An 18,270-nucleotide genomic window follows, 5' to 3' on the forward strand; every position below is an offset into this window, starting at 1 on the left:
CACCACTCCCAAAATCTTGAGCTGAATTTTTAAAGCAAAAAGGAGACGACCAGGGGCAAACACCTCACCATCCACCACAAACATTGCTTTGAAAAAATTAAACCCATCCTTCCCCACCATTGAAAGACTACATGATTATACAAAGATAAAGAGGACCTGCCTTTTAAAAGCCCGTTCTCTTAACTCCTTTCCCTCAGTGGCTCCCCTCGTAATATGTTACTAACCTCGGGGTCGAAAAGCAGACCTCTGTCCTTCCTCCGGCCGCCCGAAGCTGCGCAAGAACATATGCATATAAGGCCAACGACCGTCCGCATCAGGATCAGTATGAAACTCTAAATCTCACCGTTGAGTATCCGCCGAACGCATCTAGAGCGCACGTGTAACGAGTTCGTGGAGCGGTAGGGATTTTTTAAAAAAAATATCCGACGGCTGGGTTTAATTGATACGCTCAGGTGAATATTTGCGCTTGGGGATCGATTAGCTCGATTTTTACCCGCAGGTTTTACGAATAAGAAGACGGGTAATGTCATGGGGAGCTTTTACATTTTTAACTCTCCTAGTGTCGGGTATAAATGGGTGATGTGGTTTTCCATTTTTGCCCTCATAGGAGATGAATGATGGCAGCCGACGTTTTAAGCAGAGTGACTCTCCCGAGGAAGGGACTCTTCCTCCTCAACGTGCTCTCTTCGTCGCGCTCTGAGGCGGCTCGGGAAGCTTCCCTGGTGCATAAGCTCGTCGATGGTGGCCAGCGAGCAGGGGTGAAGGAGGAAGAGGAGGAGGGGGAGAGGAAGGCGGCCGGAATCGAAGGAAGAGGGGCGGCGGGGTCCGGAGCATGCAGGTCGGGTGGGGCTCTTGCTGCTGAAGCTAGGGAGGCTAGGGTTGCGGAAATGGCGTATCTTCGACGTCTCTGTTTCTCTAACTAGCTATTGCTTTGATTCTCTCTATCCATTTTGCTTTCCCGTTGCGGCGAAGTTGGGATCTTCGTTTTCTGTTCGATCCGGAGTGCGCTCGTTGGGTTCGTCTTCATGGGGCTGCCGCTGAGGGAGGCGTTGAGGCAACTGTGCCTTGACACTGAGTGGTCCTACGCTGTTTTCTGGAAGGCGTCCGTCTTCCAGAGCCGAATGTAAGCAAGATGTCTCGATTACTTTCCGTTGTATTATTTCGTCGGATAAGATTTGGCGGAGATAGGGCTTGTTAACTTGGCTATATAAATCTCGGCAAATAAAGAAAGGCTTCTGATTTAGTTTAACTTTTTTACGTGATGATGAGTTGTATCTAACCTACTGATGGAATAGATGTGGAGAATAAATTCTTGTTTAGTTCAAGACCCTTTTTTATGGTAACATACTATGCTTCTTTGGTTCTCTTTCCCTTTTTATTCGCATATAGAAATATATAAGATTTGTAAGGTAGGCGAAACTGGAAAAGTGTTATCTTAATGCTCGGTCTTTCTTGGATGTTGTTTTGATAATTTGATCTTTTATGTGATGCTTGTTCTTTCTGCTGTGATTTCAGAATAAGTGAAAGTTTGTGGCTCTTTTGATTCTTCTCTTTAAGTATTTGAATTAAATATTAAGGCATTCTTTTATGGAGACCGTTGTGAAATTTCACAGGCATTTAATCTGGGAAGATGGATACTATAACCAGAAGTCTAACATTTCAAGCATCAAACTCTCAATTTTTCCTCCCAAGCAAGAAGCTTTGGCCATCAAAAGTAATTGCTCTGAGCTAGGCTCTGAAGCAGATGATGCAATACAAGTTCTGGTCGAGAAGATTATGGCATCCCAGGTTCATTTTCTTGGAGATGGGTGTGTGTATTTGCATCTGGTCATTCTTCATATTCATATTTTCTTTATAATATCCTCCCATACATATCTCTGATTGTGTCTCCTTTTGTATATTTCAGGTTCGTTGGACAAGCTGCTTCATCAGGAAAATATGTGTGGATCAGAAGAGATAGATTTGATTCCATATCTAAGGTATATATCCTGATATCTTATTCTATAGTCAAATTTAACATATAAATTTAAATTATTTCTATGATGCACATTTACTTTTTGGAAACATTCTTATTCAACACTGGTTGTCTAGCCAGCTTTAACATATAAGACTATCTTTATGACCTCACTGGTATCAAATCTTTCCTGTAAACTTGTATCATTGTGTTCTTAACTAATAAGGCAGCTACCAACAAGTATACATCTGGTTGATTGGTTGGGACGTGGATCTTGTTGTTTGTTGTAGGTTATTTGTTTACCTGTTCGACCCTTGAAGATGACCCACTAAGATAGCACAAGCAATCTATTATGACTTCTATGATAGACTATTTAGGCTCCAACAATTTTGATCTGAAATCTGCATTGGATTACCCTTAATCTGTTTGACATTATTCCTCTGTTTAGTAGATGCAAACAACTCAATAAAAGTCTTCTCTAGTGCCTTCATAACTGGTATATTCACTCTGTGGCCAATGTATGTGATAGATGGTTAATGATGTGTCCATAAATAAGTATTCATGTCAGATCTATGACTACCTCAGTAGATTGATTTATGTAACCTTGATTAAGCACCTAAACTTCTAAATTTGTTTTTTTTGGAACTGTTTCCTTTTGAATGTAATGGCTTATATGTATCCTGATTGATGTTATTTCATTCTACAAGGGTCTAACTGAGTTGAACTGCCAGATTGCAGCTGGTATGCAGGTCAGACTGTTCATCTTGATTTTTTTTTATTCATGTCAGTCACTATTCTAAAATATAATTCTTACTTTATGTTAATTTTGTTATTCTTAACTGAATTCGGATGATTTGATTGTGTTGCAGACCATTTTAGTCGTTCCTGTACTTCCATATGGTGTTATACAACTTGGTTCTACTCAAACGGTATGCTTATTCCCATCATACTAATTTGGTATCCTATTTCTAACTTGATGATTTATCTTGCGCATTTGTCCTATTGCCTCAATTTGGAAGCATTTCTAAAATTAGTTACAGTATGAACTATGGTGTTGCAACTTGCAGGTTCTGATATTTGTGTCCATATTGCAGGTTACTGAAAATATTGGATTCATTTATCATATAAAAAGTTTGTTTACAAACCTAAATTATGGTTCAAATGGTCTTGTATTTGATAGTCCCGAGAAATCTTTGACAGAAGAATGTCAAATATATACTTCATCCGGGTCATCTTTTTGCTCACAAACTACAAATGCTTGTCTTAATATGGATGACAGGTTAAATGCCACTTCTGATTGTTGCAACCCTGAGTTCCTCAAGTCCATTGCTCCAAGATCCTTCTCTGAATATGTTTCCTTAGTGTCATCTCAATTCAATAGAATGCAACCTAATGTTTCTAAATTAGTGCCAACCAAACAGAATATAAAGATGGCATATCCTATGGGTAAGCTTATCTTGCAAAGTGCTGATGACATATTACGTAAACCAGACATACAACCTACCCAGCAGGTACCACCAGATGATTCAGACTCCAGATGTCAAACTGAACGTGCAATTTTGAACTCGGTTTTATTGTCTAATACGATAAAAATCTTGGAAGAAGAACTCATGTTTACCTCAGGTGTTGGACCTTTGGAGCCCACAAACAACTTTTCTAATATTGGCAATGTTGGTTCGACTTCGAATTCACATAACATTACTAGATGCTCAAGTTCATCTTCTCAGTTATCTTTAAATGGGACACTACCAAATTTAGGCCAAAGAAGTCATGCATTCAGACTCAGAAGTACATGCACATCAGAGGTTTCCATGGACCATCCTTTCTCATGCAATGAAGTTGCATATACTCAATCAAATGCAAAGGCAAGAGAAAATGATGATTTAGTTCAATCTTCTTATATTTATTCTAGTGAACCCAGTGTTCAAGTTTCTTGTTCTGATATGCTCCCTAGCATTCTTCATGGATATGCAATAGGTGACCTGAAACATGTTAGTGATCAAATGTGTAAAAAGGTTGATTATGAGGAAAGTGGTGCAAATATTGCCAATAGCATGCACTGTTCACAAAATATGAAGGAATCATTGAGGAGTAGAACTTCATCTTTGTTTGCTTCAAGCAATGATATGTTCCATATGTTAGATGTTGACCAGAAGACATATTGGACAAATGACAGTTTGGCAGATGTTGTGGTGCGTAAGAATTTTACAAATTCTTGTCACTTTACTGATTTACCCAGTCTCCCAGCAGAATCAGATGCTTGTCCCATCTTTGATCCTTTGAATGAACAAATCTCTTGTGCCGGGCTGTTTTCCATAAATAACAGTGATCAATTACTTGATGCAGTAATTTCAAAGGTCAATCCAGGTGTCAATCAGGGATCAGATAGTAATACTTCTGGTAAGAGTACATTCATAGATCCTTGTACCTCACATTTTTTTGGAACTCTGAATCATAGTGAAGTACATTTGTCAAAGCACATGAAAGATGAGTATTTTGGTTTTGCACCAGTAGTGGCAAAAGCAGAGCCTTCATGCATAAGTTATGGGAAGTCATCATGCAGCAGCGAAAAGGATGGAGAGAACAATCATGATTCTGAGCTTCATAAGTCCCATTTCAGCTCGTGGGTTGAAAGCTGTCAGAGTGCTAAGAATGATTCTGATTCAAATAGTAAAAGGGTTTCAGAAATAGGTAAGCTTAACCGAAAGAGGTCTAGATCTGGAGAGAGCCCTAGACCACGGCCAAAAGATCGACAGATGATACAAGATCGTATCAAGGAGCTTCGAGAAATAGTTCCAAATGGTGCAAAGGTACTTTGTTTTAACATGAAGCTCTGAACCTTAATTTGCAAATTATGTTTGTTGCTAAGTAAGAGCACTGCTAACATGTCTTTTGCCTCTTGCCGTTGGTCATGGAGCAGTGCAGCATTGATGCATTATTGGAGAAGACTATCAAACACATGCTTTTCTTACAGAGTGTGACAAAGCATGCTGAAAAACTGAAAGTTGCTGGAGAACCCAAGGTCTGACTTCAATGCTCACTCATTATATGCTATGTATTTGCTTGTTTAAATATTCTAATAGTGATGAACTTCTTTTGCCAAAACTTCAAACTAACAAATTGTGACAGTCATTGTCATCATCATTAGGTGTTTGATCCAACTATTTGAATTAGTTATAAGAATATAATCCCTCCATTGAGCTCAATGTAAGTCTAAGTAACTACTAAGATCAAATAGATTAGTTTTTTTTTTGGGTTAACTAATATTTTCTTTAGGGTCCTTCTGTCACTAGTACTTTCTACTCTAGTAAATTCAACTCTTCTCACTATCTAATTATTGGTAATGTATGAGCATGTTTACATAATGTCAATTTATTTGCTCTTGTTTTATCAAGTATTGGAGCTACACCTAATTGCTACCAAATGCTGATAGTCATTTTCTATCCTTACTAGTAACTCTACACATTCTTCATAGCATTCTATCTGTAAATCATTAACATTTTAAAGTGTTGCTTTATAATAGTCCAACACTTTGTTCCATAAAGATTGTAGCTAGCTTGTATTCACATTCTTATAAAAAAATTCTTTTAAATTAACAGGAACTAAGAGACCGGTTAAGACTATAAAATTTCATCTCTATTTTGACCATCTATTCTTTATTTTGACTTTAAGGGCATATTTCCATCATTATGCCCTATGTTAAATAATAGATCAAAGATATATAAAATTCTTTCAGAGATTTTATGTTAGTCCATCTTCACTATGCCATTGATTTCCTTTCATATTATTGAAATTATATATTATATATTCAGTTGCAATCTTATATATTTTAAATCTCAAGTTTTTTTTTCTCCGATTGAAGTTTTGAATTTAATCTAATTTCATTCATCAATTTGTAAAAAATCTTCCATATGCAATATACACCAATGAGGTTTAGCTTAAAACATAAGTGGTTAATTCATCTAATGCTAATGGAAAATGAGACTTAAGCGTTGTCCTTTGATGTAAACCCACAAATGGAGTAAAAAAAATTCTACACTCTCAGTAACACTATTACTAGTAACAACATTATACATTTCTTTGATAACATTAATATATTTAGTAGATATTTATTTCTTCTTCAAGACCTGCAATAATAGTTGTACAGGGACTATCATAATTTTTTTCTAAATCAATGAAAATTATATACAAATTCTATTTCTTTTCTCTATGTTTTTTTCATTTGCTATATTATAAAATAAATAGCATCTATGATTCTTTTAGATATGAAACCAAATTAAATTTTGAAAATGGTTATCACATCTCTTATTGTCCTCTCTGTAAATTGTACACAACGTTTCATGCTACCACTTATTAATTTGATACATCTATAATTAGACAAAACATTATTGTAATACATGATACAACGATACAATGGAAAGGATTTTTACAATGGTTGTTTGAGTTTCCATTCTAATGAAAGCCTATTTGCGGTGTGACCTTGTCGTCGCGGGTTTGAGTTGCAAAAATAGTTTTTTGCAATGCAAGGTATGACTGTGTACAAAAGATTGACTCTTTTTTATGACCATCCCGTATTGACGGGAGCTTGGTGCACCGGACTGACAAAGTAACTTTTGGATTGTGTTGATATTAATCAGCTATTTTATCCAAATAATCAGTTTATTTAATGTTGTAATATATTATTACACAGAAATGGGACCTAGGTATTGGAAAACAAATCATCATATATGGCATATGTAGGCTCTATCACATGCATAATTCAAACTTACCCAGCCTAAAACCATAAGGGCCGGTACCATTTAAAAGTGTTGAAAAGGCTCGCAGTTTTCTCAGTTGTTTAAAAATTCTATAGTTTATTTCTAGATATAGTTGGAAGTTTTTTGAAAAGTTGTTCAGGTTTTAGAAAAAAAAATAATTGGGATTTTATAAGCATGAACATGAGTCATTATTTGCAGAGGATAAGTTTCTTTGTCAATTTTTAAAAACGGCTTAGGACCCCATGTATTAAGATACTTTTGAATAATAAAATTCCATTTTTGATTCTCTTTGTGAATCTTTTTCTTTCGATGAGCTTGAGCTTTTTCTTCAAGAAATACTTATCCCTTAGCTTCATCAATCTCGTATCGTCTCAATCTTCTGGTTGATTTGAGTGTCCAAAATTGATTCTTGGAACCATCAGCAAACTTGGACGATATTGATGAAGTGGAGATAAATATCTCACAAATATAAAATAAAACCTCACTTAGGGGAAAGAAGCAAAGGAAAATTTATTAATTTAAAGTTTTCTAATGCATGAGATCATAACATATTTTTATATATTGACAAATGACAATACGACTTATTCTCCATAGACAATGACTTCGTGTTTCTCTGAATAAAAATTTAATTGACTTTTTAAAAACTAAATAACTTTTAAATGACTTTTAAAAATGGCGAGACAATTTTGAACTTTTTCTAGATTTAAAATCATGTTTGGTTGCATACTGAACGTGATTTCCATTTTTATCAGATTTTTGGATCATGTGGAGAGATTCGTCAATAATTTTATTGTCTTGCAGATCAGTACTGATCAGGGTGGTTTGCTCTTGGAAGACAACTTTGAGGGTGGTGCGACATGGGCATTTGAGGTGGGCACTCGACCAATCACATGTCCTATTGTGGTGGAGGATCTGAATGCTCCTCGTCAATTGCTGGTAGAGGTAAGCCGTAATACTCCACTCCATTACAAATGCTTCCACATCTATCTATTACTCATCAACAAAGAGAGCCTCAAGTTGCATTTTTCCACAGATGCTCTGCGAGGAGCGAGGTTCATTTCTGGAGATTGCGGACTTCATCAGAGGATTGGGTTTGACCATATTGAAAGGAGTGATGGAAGCACACAAAAACAAAGTTTGGGCACGTTTCGCTGTGGAAGTACTACTACAACTGCTTTTACACATCAAAACAAATCCAATTGCTAAAACAAGGTTCAATGTTTTTGTGCAGGCGAACAGAGATGTGACTCGAATGGAGATATTCCTCTCGCTCATGCAACAGTTAGAGCCCTCAGCTGGAAGCAGCAGCATGGGACTACCAGCTGCCGGTAACATCAACGTGCCTCACGCCATTTTCCAGCAAACCTCTTTGCCGGCAAGAGTAATTTGATCGCATTCTGGGAGCAGTCTCGCAGCCATTTTTTTTGTCTAATCAGAAAGGCTAAGGGCAGGGTTGGCTTCTCCTCCCATGACTAGTATTCAAGCTCGAATTGAAGGCCGTATGTGTTGATGCTTGTCACGACTACTGAATGCTGGGAGCAAGCCCCCTAGCAGTCAGTCATCTGGGATTTTGCTGAAGTTCTTCGATTTAAGTTCTTCTTTCCATCTCTTAGTGATTGTTCTCATTGCCAAAGATGTAGATACTAGTGCAGGACTGAGTTCAGGTTGTTGTCCGGGACCTTTTGTGTGGTAACTTATTTGAACAAAAAAATCCAAGAAAAATAAGATGCTTTATATTTTTTCCCCCGTTTTGTTCTGCCTGGGGACATTTTTTCCCCCAATTTTACTGCATTATGATCCCACAAAATCCTTGGGTTGTCATGGTGACCACTAGCTTCCTAAAAGGCGGCCAAATTGAAATATATTTTATTGATTGATTTATAATTTCAAACCATTCGGAGAATTATAATATGCGTTTACTAAATGAGAAAAAAAAGCACTCTTTCTTTTTATTAATTATTGGTATGCTATCTCATCATGTTTTTATTATCTAAATTAATTTTTCTTGCCCGGTCGGTTTGAATGTATGAAAATTAAAGCACTTGTACATATATTCTAATATTGACGATATAATTGCTACATTATGTTTACTAGAATAGGTTGAAGGAGTTTCGGTATAATGATAAAATTATTGTTTTGTTACTAAAAGATTATGAGTTTAAATTATAGAAATAGTCTCTTGTAAAAAGTAGTATAAAATTGTATCCCCATGCAGGATATATGGTGGGACTCGGGAGCTTCATGTTATATGGAATTAAATAGTGTTGGTCTCGGTACAATCGGCAAGAGGGGTGAATTGTCTGAAATGATAAAAATATCTTTTTTTTTTCAAAACTTATGATTTTAGATAAGACAAACACTTTAATAAACAAAATTAAATTACATTAAAGAAAGTACGAGACAAAAAAGATTTACTTAATTTATAATCAAGGAAGTTGTTAATCCAAGATAAGATAAATCTCAATTAATAAACTATTTCTTTGACACAAGTCAGAGACAGAGAAGCCTCGTACAGAATGTTGAAAGCACAGAACTTGAAAATAAAATAAGAAATTCGAGTACAGAAAGTGTTGTTCTGAATGAAAAAGGCTAGGACTCTATTTATAGTACATTAGTTGAAACTAGCCATTTGTTGACGTGACATCTCCGGGTGCCCCTAGCAGGGCAAACTCTATCTCTACGCAACAACTGGATGATAGAGTTTTTTATGTCCGAGCGCCTGGACAATCTCTGGGCGCTTGAACCATTGCTGACATGGACTCGAAGGTGACCCACAACAATGGCTCTACGACGAATCCCTTGTTCGACGCCTTGGTGGTTCGAACGCCCTAATCAGTCAGCCACATGCTAATCGTCTGGCGCCTTCTCCAGTCACTGGCTTCGCCTCCAGTCGTTGGCTTCGTCTCCAGTCGCTTGAGTGATCCTCCAACTTTCCAGAATTGAGCTCACTCGAACCCAACTCTGGCCTTCTCCTAGAGTAGTCTTCCGCTCTGGCTTCTCGTCCCTCGAAAGCGCTACACGCGTCCTTCTCATTCCACTGGTATACTCTTCCGCAGCTTCTCATCCCTCGAATGTACCGAGTCCATTTCCTCACCACACCTGCTTCTCAGCCATGGAACGAAGGTAATCTCTCTTCCACGCTTTCCTCAAAGATTCGGTTGTGATTTAAACCCTAATATTTTTGTTGTTCTATGTTGTTTCTGCTGTGATCTTATCTGTGTTCTTCATTTGGGGCTGTCCTTGGATCATTTGTATTGCATTCATACACTTAGGGTTAGGCAAAAACGTAGGGCTGGTGAGGGGACCTCCCGGCAGTCCGCTCCCGTTCCCTCGGTGGATCGGTTTCGTTCCGAAGCCGCACGGCAACGGTTTGCGAATACTAATTTCGCCATGATGCCCTGTCGGTATCTGAATCAGACTTATTTTACTCAGATTGTGCCAAATATCATGGATACTCTTCTATATTTTGGGTTGGATAAGTTAGTGCATTGCATGCATATGGTAAATCTGGATTTGTGTAAGGAATTCTACACCAATCTGCATCCTAGTGCTAGCGGAGGTCGTGCATGGGTGTCTCGTGTAGGTGGTGTCGACATTGAGTTCTCTCCCAGCATTCTTCGATCCTTCTTAGAGTGTCGGGCTTCTGATAGCTCCTTTACTTGCTTTCCTACAGTTGTTGAGCCCTTCACTGATTCATTCTCTCATTTGTCGATTGAAGTGAGACATCAGTATTACTTTAATGCCCCTCGAGCTCCTCTGCGGCGCATCTTCGATGCCACATGTATGTCTGCCCGCAGTAACATTCTTTATAAGATTGTTATTGCGTGTATCTTACCCATAGTCACTCGGGGGCAAGCCAAGATTCGGCTGCCCCATCTGGTCATGATGTATGCTTTGGAGCACCGGCTTGACATCAACATCGCTCTTCACGTCTTTGAGTCCATCCTGCACTTCACTAGTCCTATCCATGAGAAGTTGTACATGCCTTACTGCCACATCCTGACTTCTTTCTTTGCCTCTCGGGGTATCAATGTCATGAGAGGTCAACAACATCATTTATCTAAGGACTATGATCAGATAGGGGCCCGCCAGCTATCTCTTGCAGGTATTGAGAGACGCCAGGGGGAGATGGTATGGCGTGCTCAGGGGGCGGATGATTCTGACGATGAGGAGGAGGCGGACGTACCTGCTCCTGCACTGGCGCCAGATCCAGCCCCTATGACTGTCGAGGCTCGATTAACTCAGCTGGAGGAGACAGTACGCCAGGGGTTTCAGGAGTTTCGTGGTTTCCGACAGGATTGGACTGCGTCTCAGCAGCGTCAGACAGAGGTGTATGCGATGCTGCAGCGCTGGGATCTGACATACCAGGCTCCTCCCCCTCCTCCTTCTAATGATGATCACTAGGATGCTGCTTCTTTTGTTAGTGTCGAGATATGTTTTGGTTTCGATAGCAATATCGTTTGTTTATCTCGAACACGTGGTTGTCAGACTATGATGGGTGTATGCTGTTATGGCATTATCTGTCTAGCGTTTATTATGTGCTGATACTTCTCTATTTTTCTATTGTTGTCTTGTGAGTTCCTCTATGTCCGGCTGTGTCTTATCTTATTATTTGTCATGTGTCCATCTCTATCTCTTGCTTTTCGAGGATATTCTGGATTCAGGGGGAGTTGTTCTAGATCTTTTTGTTGTATGTCAAAAAGGGGGAGACTTGGATGGTTTAAGTTTAAGTTGGATATTTTATATGTTTCATGTTATATGTTTCATGTTATATGCTTCATGTTATATGCTTCATGGATATTATCATACTTTATAGTTATGGTACATTTGAAGACCTAACTTAAACAAATTTTGCCAAACATCAAAAAGGGGGAGATTGTTGGAGCAAACTGGCTCAAGACATTACTCATTGTTAATGTTTGATTAAATGAGTTTAAGTTAGGCATTAATTGTGATCTAACATAAGTATTGAGTAAGCAGATATAAAGAGAAGACCAAGTATGAAAACTTGGCAAGGAAAGTTCCGGAGGTACGATCTATTGGCAAAATAGAGACTTAGCATGACAAAGCCAATGATAGCCCTTGAAGGCAAGCGCAAGGATGAGGAGTCATGGAGACGGAAGCATCCTAAGGGCGCAAGGCTGAGGGAAGGTGCTTGGAGGCATAAAGTCTAAGCTAAGAAAGTATTTCAAGTATGTAAATAATGTAAAACTGGAACTGTACAAACTGCTGTAAATCTCAAAGGTATAAGGTACCAGTCGACTGGTACCCACACCAGTCGACTGATACCAAGGCACAGAACGAACAGAATGTCGACAGGCTGATTGGAGGCAAGTACCAGTCGACTGGTGTTAGTACCAGTCGACTGGTAGACGACCGTCACAAAATGGCGGCTCAAAATCTTATCAAATCTTTAGTGCCGTTGAAGCTCATCAGTCGACTGATATGTATACCAGTCGACTGATGTCGGGAAAACTATAAAAGCTACTGTCAGAACTTGAAGATAGACCACTGTTCAAAACTGGAAAAAGTGCTCATCAAGTGATCTTCAAGTCTACAGATATTCACTCTCTTCCTCCTGATTCTACTCTCCATTCTTGTAAAGAGGAAGAGAAAATTGTGCAAGGGTTTCTCCACCTTCGATTGTGATTCGTGAAGGAGAAGTTTATAGTGAAGTTTGATTGTGTGGGTGTGTGCCTTGGATTAGTCACCTCAAGGAGGTGGAGACCAAGTAAACAAAGGAGTTAGCATTGTTATCTTGTTTTCTTGTATTTTCTTTATTTCCATTTGCTTCCGCTAACAAGATTGTAGGAAAAATCGAAGAAAGGCTATTCCCCCCCCCCCCCCCCCCCTCTAGCCAATAGTAAAGGTCCTATCATCCGTCGTAGATGTAGCTAGTTAGCTACTATGCAATTGTCCACTCGGCCACTCGTGGGAGTGGTAGCTGGAGTGTTGTACAGTCTGTCACTGACCCGGCCTCTCGACCATATAGGGGTCATGGTGCAAAGGGGTGGGTGGGAGTAATCATCCGTACATACGCTGTTATTATTATATCTGCTGATGCTGTTGTTGCTACTTGTGCTGCTGTTACTAGTTTATCTTGTTGTTGCTTGCTTCTGCTGCTGGCACTAGTTTATGTGGTTGTTGCTTACTTATGTTGAGATATACACTTATTGTAGGGGTTTAGACTCTGGTTTATTTATTGGTAAAATGGATACATCGCACTTATTACCTCTATAGTTATGAGCAGTATTGTAGCAGGTTAGTACTATTTCTGACCTTCTATTACCTAGCCTAGGATATGGTTTCAGGTATGAGCATATATTCATTATGATTTATTTTAGTATCTGTTATTCCTCTTATGAGACTGTATACTCTTGGCTCACTTTCTATTTGTATATTATGTTCATGCACTATCCTTTCTTATCCGCTGAGTTCCAATACTCACCACCTCGCAAATTGATTTTCTTTCACCAGGTAACAGGTAGATGATTGAGAAGTTGCTTGGAGAGTCCTAGTTGCCAGTCCCACGTCACACTCGAGGACAATCCCTTTTCGGTTTTATTTCTGTTAGTGGTACAGTGACTTTGCGTATTTGCTTTCCAATAAGTTGATGTGGATTTTGGAGTCTAGTCTGGTGGATTGCAGTTATGTTAGTGACTTTGTTGGTCTTACGTTTGTATTTTCTTTCTTTGTGTCTTCCGCTGTGCTTATTTCTTGTCGTGTGAGCTGTTATTTAACTACGTAGTTGTGTTTATTTCATTGTTATCCAACCGAGTAGGCTGAGTATATTAAATTGTGTGGTTATGTGATTTCTATTGTGTGTATATTCCAGCCGTATGTGACTGATGTATTTTGTATGTATATATGTCTCAGATTGTCACCGGTACAGGGGAGATGCTGTCGAAATTTTTCAGTAGGGACTCCTCTGGGGCATGACAATTCCTCTCCTAAACTTAATATTTTTTCTTCCTTTTTGATCACATAAAAAATAAGGATAAATATTGAAAATAAATTTGAGAAAAAATTCTAAGCGTGACGTAAATAGTGATTAAAATTTAGAAAAAACGTGTGAATTATTTTTAGAAAATCTGAATTTTCATGATTTAAAAATCAATTTTAGAAAAATAATTTATTTTTTTTCAGCTGTTAAACATATTTATCCAACATGGAGATAAAGTTTTCACAAGAAAATAATATTAATATTAGTTAAAATTAATTATTTTACATAGGAAAAAATATTTATAAAAGAAAATACTTAAAAAAAAATAGACTTTAACCTAAAAAAAATCTTATAACTTTTTCTTAGATGATGTTTGGTTAAATGATGGGAATGATTATGGGTATGAGTTTGATAGTAAGGTGTAATGGGAATGAGAATGAAAATGAAACCCACCTAATTATATGGGTTTGGTTGATTTCCATAAATCTAGAAATAATTCCCAAATTGTCATTCCCAAACCCACAATCCAAACACTATCTTTTACTATCATTCCATTCCTTCATTGTCAAACCCATCAACCAAACACCCCCTTAATATATAAAACAGAAAGCATACCGGTATAAAAATTAAAATTTTAAAATTAACTTTTTGAACATTTTTAATATTAAAAATTAATATTTTGAAAAAAAAATCATAAAAAATTAATTAAAGCCTGAAATTTTAAAAATTATTCATTCTAACAGAGAAATTGTTGTCTTATCACTAAAAAATTTCGAACAAAAAATACTAGCAGTAAGTTTGTACAAAAATATTTTTCTAAGTAAAATAATCTCAATCTAGTAAATCTATTAAATTTAAAAGGAATTTAAACGGGACATGATTTTGAAATCCAATATACAGTAGTAAATCTATTAAATTTAAAAGGAATTTAAACTGGACATGATTTTGAAATCCAATATAGGTTCCTACCTATTGGATTAACTAGATATTTTCTAAAATAACTTTTTGTGAAACCTTTGTAATTTAACCCTTATGGTATCTAAAATACCAATTAAGCCTACTATGATTTTTAAAATTTGAATTTTAAGAAGAACTTGAGTGTAAGCCTGCATAATTCTTTTTCAATAACTCTATTTATTTTTTTAATTTTTAATTTTTAATTTTTAATTTATTGAATTATTCTCATCGGCAGGATTTTGTTAAAGTTACTTTTAATTCTACATTTTTATTTTTTCATTTTTCATTTTTGTTTCTAATTGGCAAGAACTTTTAGAAAGCATTTTAACAAATTTATATAATTTATGAGGAGGTAGAGATTGTACCTCACTTACCTTGTCGATCTCATTATTCAACGCCCCCCTTGCATAGCTCCTTCCTTTTGAAGTGGCTCTTCTTTCATCGATGTTCTCGATGCTCATTTCAAATGAGCTTGATTCGTAGTTTACTTCTTGGTAACTTTCCATAAGTGCAAGTCCGACGTAAACTTCAATCTCCGACTTTGATGATGACATTTCGTCCCATGCCGCCTTTAGGTTCTTGTGCTTCGTCCAGGATGATCTTTTGTTCTTATCCTTCTCCTTCATTTTTTGGGCAGTTATTCTTGATGTGTCATTCTTCTTGGCAATTATATTACGACAACTTCCATTTCCTTGTGAAAGTTTCTTAGCCTGCGACTTGTTAAACTTGTTAGACTTAAGGAATTTACCAAACTCTCTTACTATAAAAGCAGCTTCGTCTTCGTCAAGTGTTGGTTGCTACTCGGAATATCGTACTGGTTCCCCTGTACAAAAATTTTGTACAAGTTCTGAACCATTCATAACAACCTATTGTGTTCTTTAGAAATTAAATTTGGAATCACAAACAGAACTTAACATTATTGATTCCAAATTCAACTTATCTGTTCTTAGAGGTTTAGACTTGGATTGCAAACGATGCTTAACATTATTAATCCAAATCCACCTATGTTACAAATTCGATTAAATATTTATTTCAGAGATTGGCTTCCAAGTTAAACATGGCGAGGCATTAGGCCTTCTTGGGTATGGGATCATCCATCATTTCCTAGACAAAGCCTTTCAACGAAATTCAATATTTAATCTCCTTATAGTAACCCTAGGTTTAACCATTAAGAATAATCGAATCACAACATCGAAAAAACAAAAGAAAAACAAACTCGAATCATAAATTCGAAACTTAGAATCGTTAGCCTCTTGTGTTTGGTATTTTTTCGAGATCTAAACAAAAGGATGAACTAGTTTTGATGCAGAAACTAATAACTAGTTATACCTTTTGTAGCTTATAAACCTCACGATCTTTTGTCGTATTCCTCTTCTTATCTCGGACGTCGTGTGGACGACGATCTACTGAGACGAGAATCCACCCAAGCCTCCTTCTTCTCTTTGCAAGTTTTGGCCACTAACAATCTCCTAGAGATGAAGAACTTCGGCCACCAACCAAGCTCCAAGGGACGCTAAGAAACAAAGTCTCCTTTCTCTACTTCTTCTCCAAGCTAAATCCGGCCACCAAAATCTCCTTGAGAGTTGATGCCGTCGGCCACTAAAGAAGAAGAAAAGGAGAAGAGGAAGAAGATGAGGGCCGACCACCACCAAGGAATAGAGGAGAGGAATAATAGATGTATTGTTATGAGGTGAGGCACCTCTACCCTCTCTTTTATATTCCTTGGTCTTGTCAAATAAGGAAAGTTTTAAAACATAATTAAAATTTCCTTATTTTCTTTGCCAATGTCTAAGAAGGAAAATTTAATAAAACCATCCTTATAATTCTTTCAATGGCCGGCCATATCAAATCCTCCAAACAAGAAAAGTTTTAAACACAAAATTAAAACTTCCTTATTTGTTTCCGGAAATTTTTAAATAAAAATTTCTCTTTTAAAAATTCCCTTCATGTTAGTTATAAAAGGAAACTTTTATAAATTAAAATCTCTCTATTAAAATATGTGGATGATAATAAGGAAAGTTTTCTCCAAAATTAAAATCTTCTTTTCAATTTACAAATAAAGAAAGATATCAAACCTTTCTCTTAATCCTTTGTAGAAACTATAAAGGTTAAAATTTAATTTTAAAACTCTCTTTTAAAATCATGTCTTCCACATTAGGAAAAATTTTAAAATAAAATTCTTTTTATTTTTATTGTGGTCGGCCACCTAAGCTTGGGCTCCAAGCTAGGGCTGGCCACCACTTGATCCATCCAAGGCTTATCTTGGCCAACCCTTGCTTGGGCTCCAAGCTTGTTTGGTCAGCCACCTATGGATGGGTAAGAAGGTGGGTTTTGTTGGGGTTGCAAGGTTGCAAACATAGTCCCACATTGAAAACACATGAAAAAGATCATGGGTTTATAATAGAAAAGATATCTCCATTGAAATGAGACCTTTTGGGGAGAGCCCAAGAGCAAAACCATGAGGTCTTAGGCCCAAAGTGGACAATATCATACCATTATGGAGATATCTAAATTCTTTTCGATCCTACAATTGGTATCAGAGCCTGGACGGCCAGAAGGACTAACCGCCGACTGTGCACAAGAGTTATGATCTGATTGAGCTATGTGGATACAATATTGACCTCAAACAAAGAAAGGGGGGCTCCTATGTTCGGATCAAGAGGACCAGACACCAGGCAGGAAGTCCTAGTTGTGGCTAGGCAAGGAAGTTCTAGTAGGTCGGGTGGACCGAGGGGCAGGAAGACCTGGTGGGTCGAGGATCAAACGTGGAAAGCCTGTGGTCCTTTGTTTGAGGGGGGATTGTTGAGGTTGTAAGGTTACAAACATAGTCCCACATTGAAAACACATGGAAAAGATCATGAGTTTATAAGAGAAAAGATATCTCCATTGGAATGAGGCCTTTTGGGGAGAGCCCAAGAGCAAAACCATGAGGGCTTAGGCCCAAAGTGGACAATATCATACCATTATGGAGATATCTAAATTTTTTTCGATCCTACAGGTTTAGGTGAGTATAAGACTTTATAAATAAGAGGCTACGACAGGGACTGAGAGGAGGAATTGGTTTTGGTCTCCCGATGAACTTGAGCTTCTCGTGTTCGCCCCGAACACCCAACTCAAATTCATCAATAATAACTCATACCACTAAAGAGCTATTATTGAACTACCGCACCAATCCCAAATTACATTTTGGGCTCATTCTTATTATGAGTGTGTTAGTCTCCCTGTGTTTAAGATATTGAATGCCCACTAATTAAATGAGTTACTGACAACTTAATTAATATCTAGCTCCAAGAGTAATACCACTCAACCTTATCGTCATGTCAGACTAAGTCCACCTGCAGGGTTTACATGACAATCCTTATGAGCTCCTCAACGGGCATCATCAACCTAGATTCCTAGGACACAGTTTCATTCTATAATCAACAACACACCATATAAATAATATCATTTCCCAACTTATCGGGGCTATTGATTTATCGAACTAAATCACACCCTTTGATAAATTAAAGAAATAAATATTAAGTATACGTGCTTATTATTATATCATGATTAAGAGCACACACTTCTATAATAACAGAGGTCTTATTCTTTTAAAGAGTCAGTATAAAAGGAAACTACCTCAAATGGTCCTACTCAATACACTCAGAGTGTACTAGTAT

General features: G+C 37.4%; 1 protein-coding gene across 6 annotated transcripts; it reads left to right on the forward strand.

Annotated features, from left to right (window-relative positions):
• Positions 1-834: 834 nt before the first annotated feature.
• Positions 835-8,455, forward strand: LOC122008229 (transcription factor LHW-like). Of its 6 annotated transcripts, none has more exons than XM_042563875.1 (11): positions 838-1,123; positions 1,614-1,808; positions 1,907-1,979; positions 2,662-2,703; positions 2,824-2,883; positions 3,049-4,354; positions 4,466-4,764; positions 4,875-4,976; positions 7,513-7,653; positions 7,745-7,870; positions 7,943-8,455. In XM_042563875.1, the coding sequence occupies exons 1-11, from the start codon at positions 1,026-1,028 to the stop codon at positions 8,099-8,101; spliced, it is 2,601 nt and encodes an 866-aa protein (XP_042419809.1). In that variant the 5' UTR covers positions 838-1,025; the 3' UTR covers positions 8,102-8,455. The 6 variants fall into 6 exon arrangements, with proteins under 6 accessions (XP_042419808.1, XP_042419809.1, XP_042419811.1 ...); XM_042563877.1 differs by having other exon boundaries at positions 4,469-4,764; XM_042563874.1 differs by having other exon boundaries at positions 835-1,123; positions 3,049-4,764; positions 7,745-7,852.
• The last annotated feature ends 9,815 nt before the right edge of the window (positions 8,456-18,270 follow it).

Source organism: Zingiber officinale, chromosome 8A (genome assembly GCF_018446385.1).
Source record: "Zingiber officinale cultivar Zhangliang chromosome 8A, Zo_v1.1, whole genome shotgun sequence".
Lineage (NCBI taxonomy): Eukaryota > Viridiplantae > Streptophyta > Magnoliopsida > Zingiberales > Zingiberaceae > Zingiber > Zingiber officinale.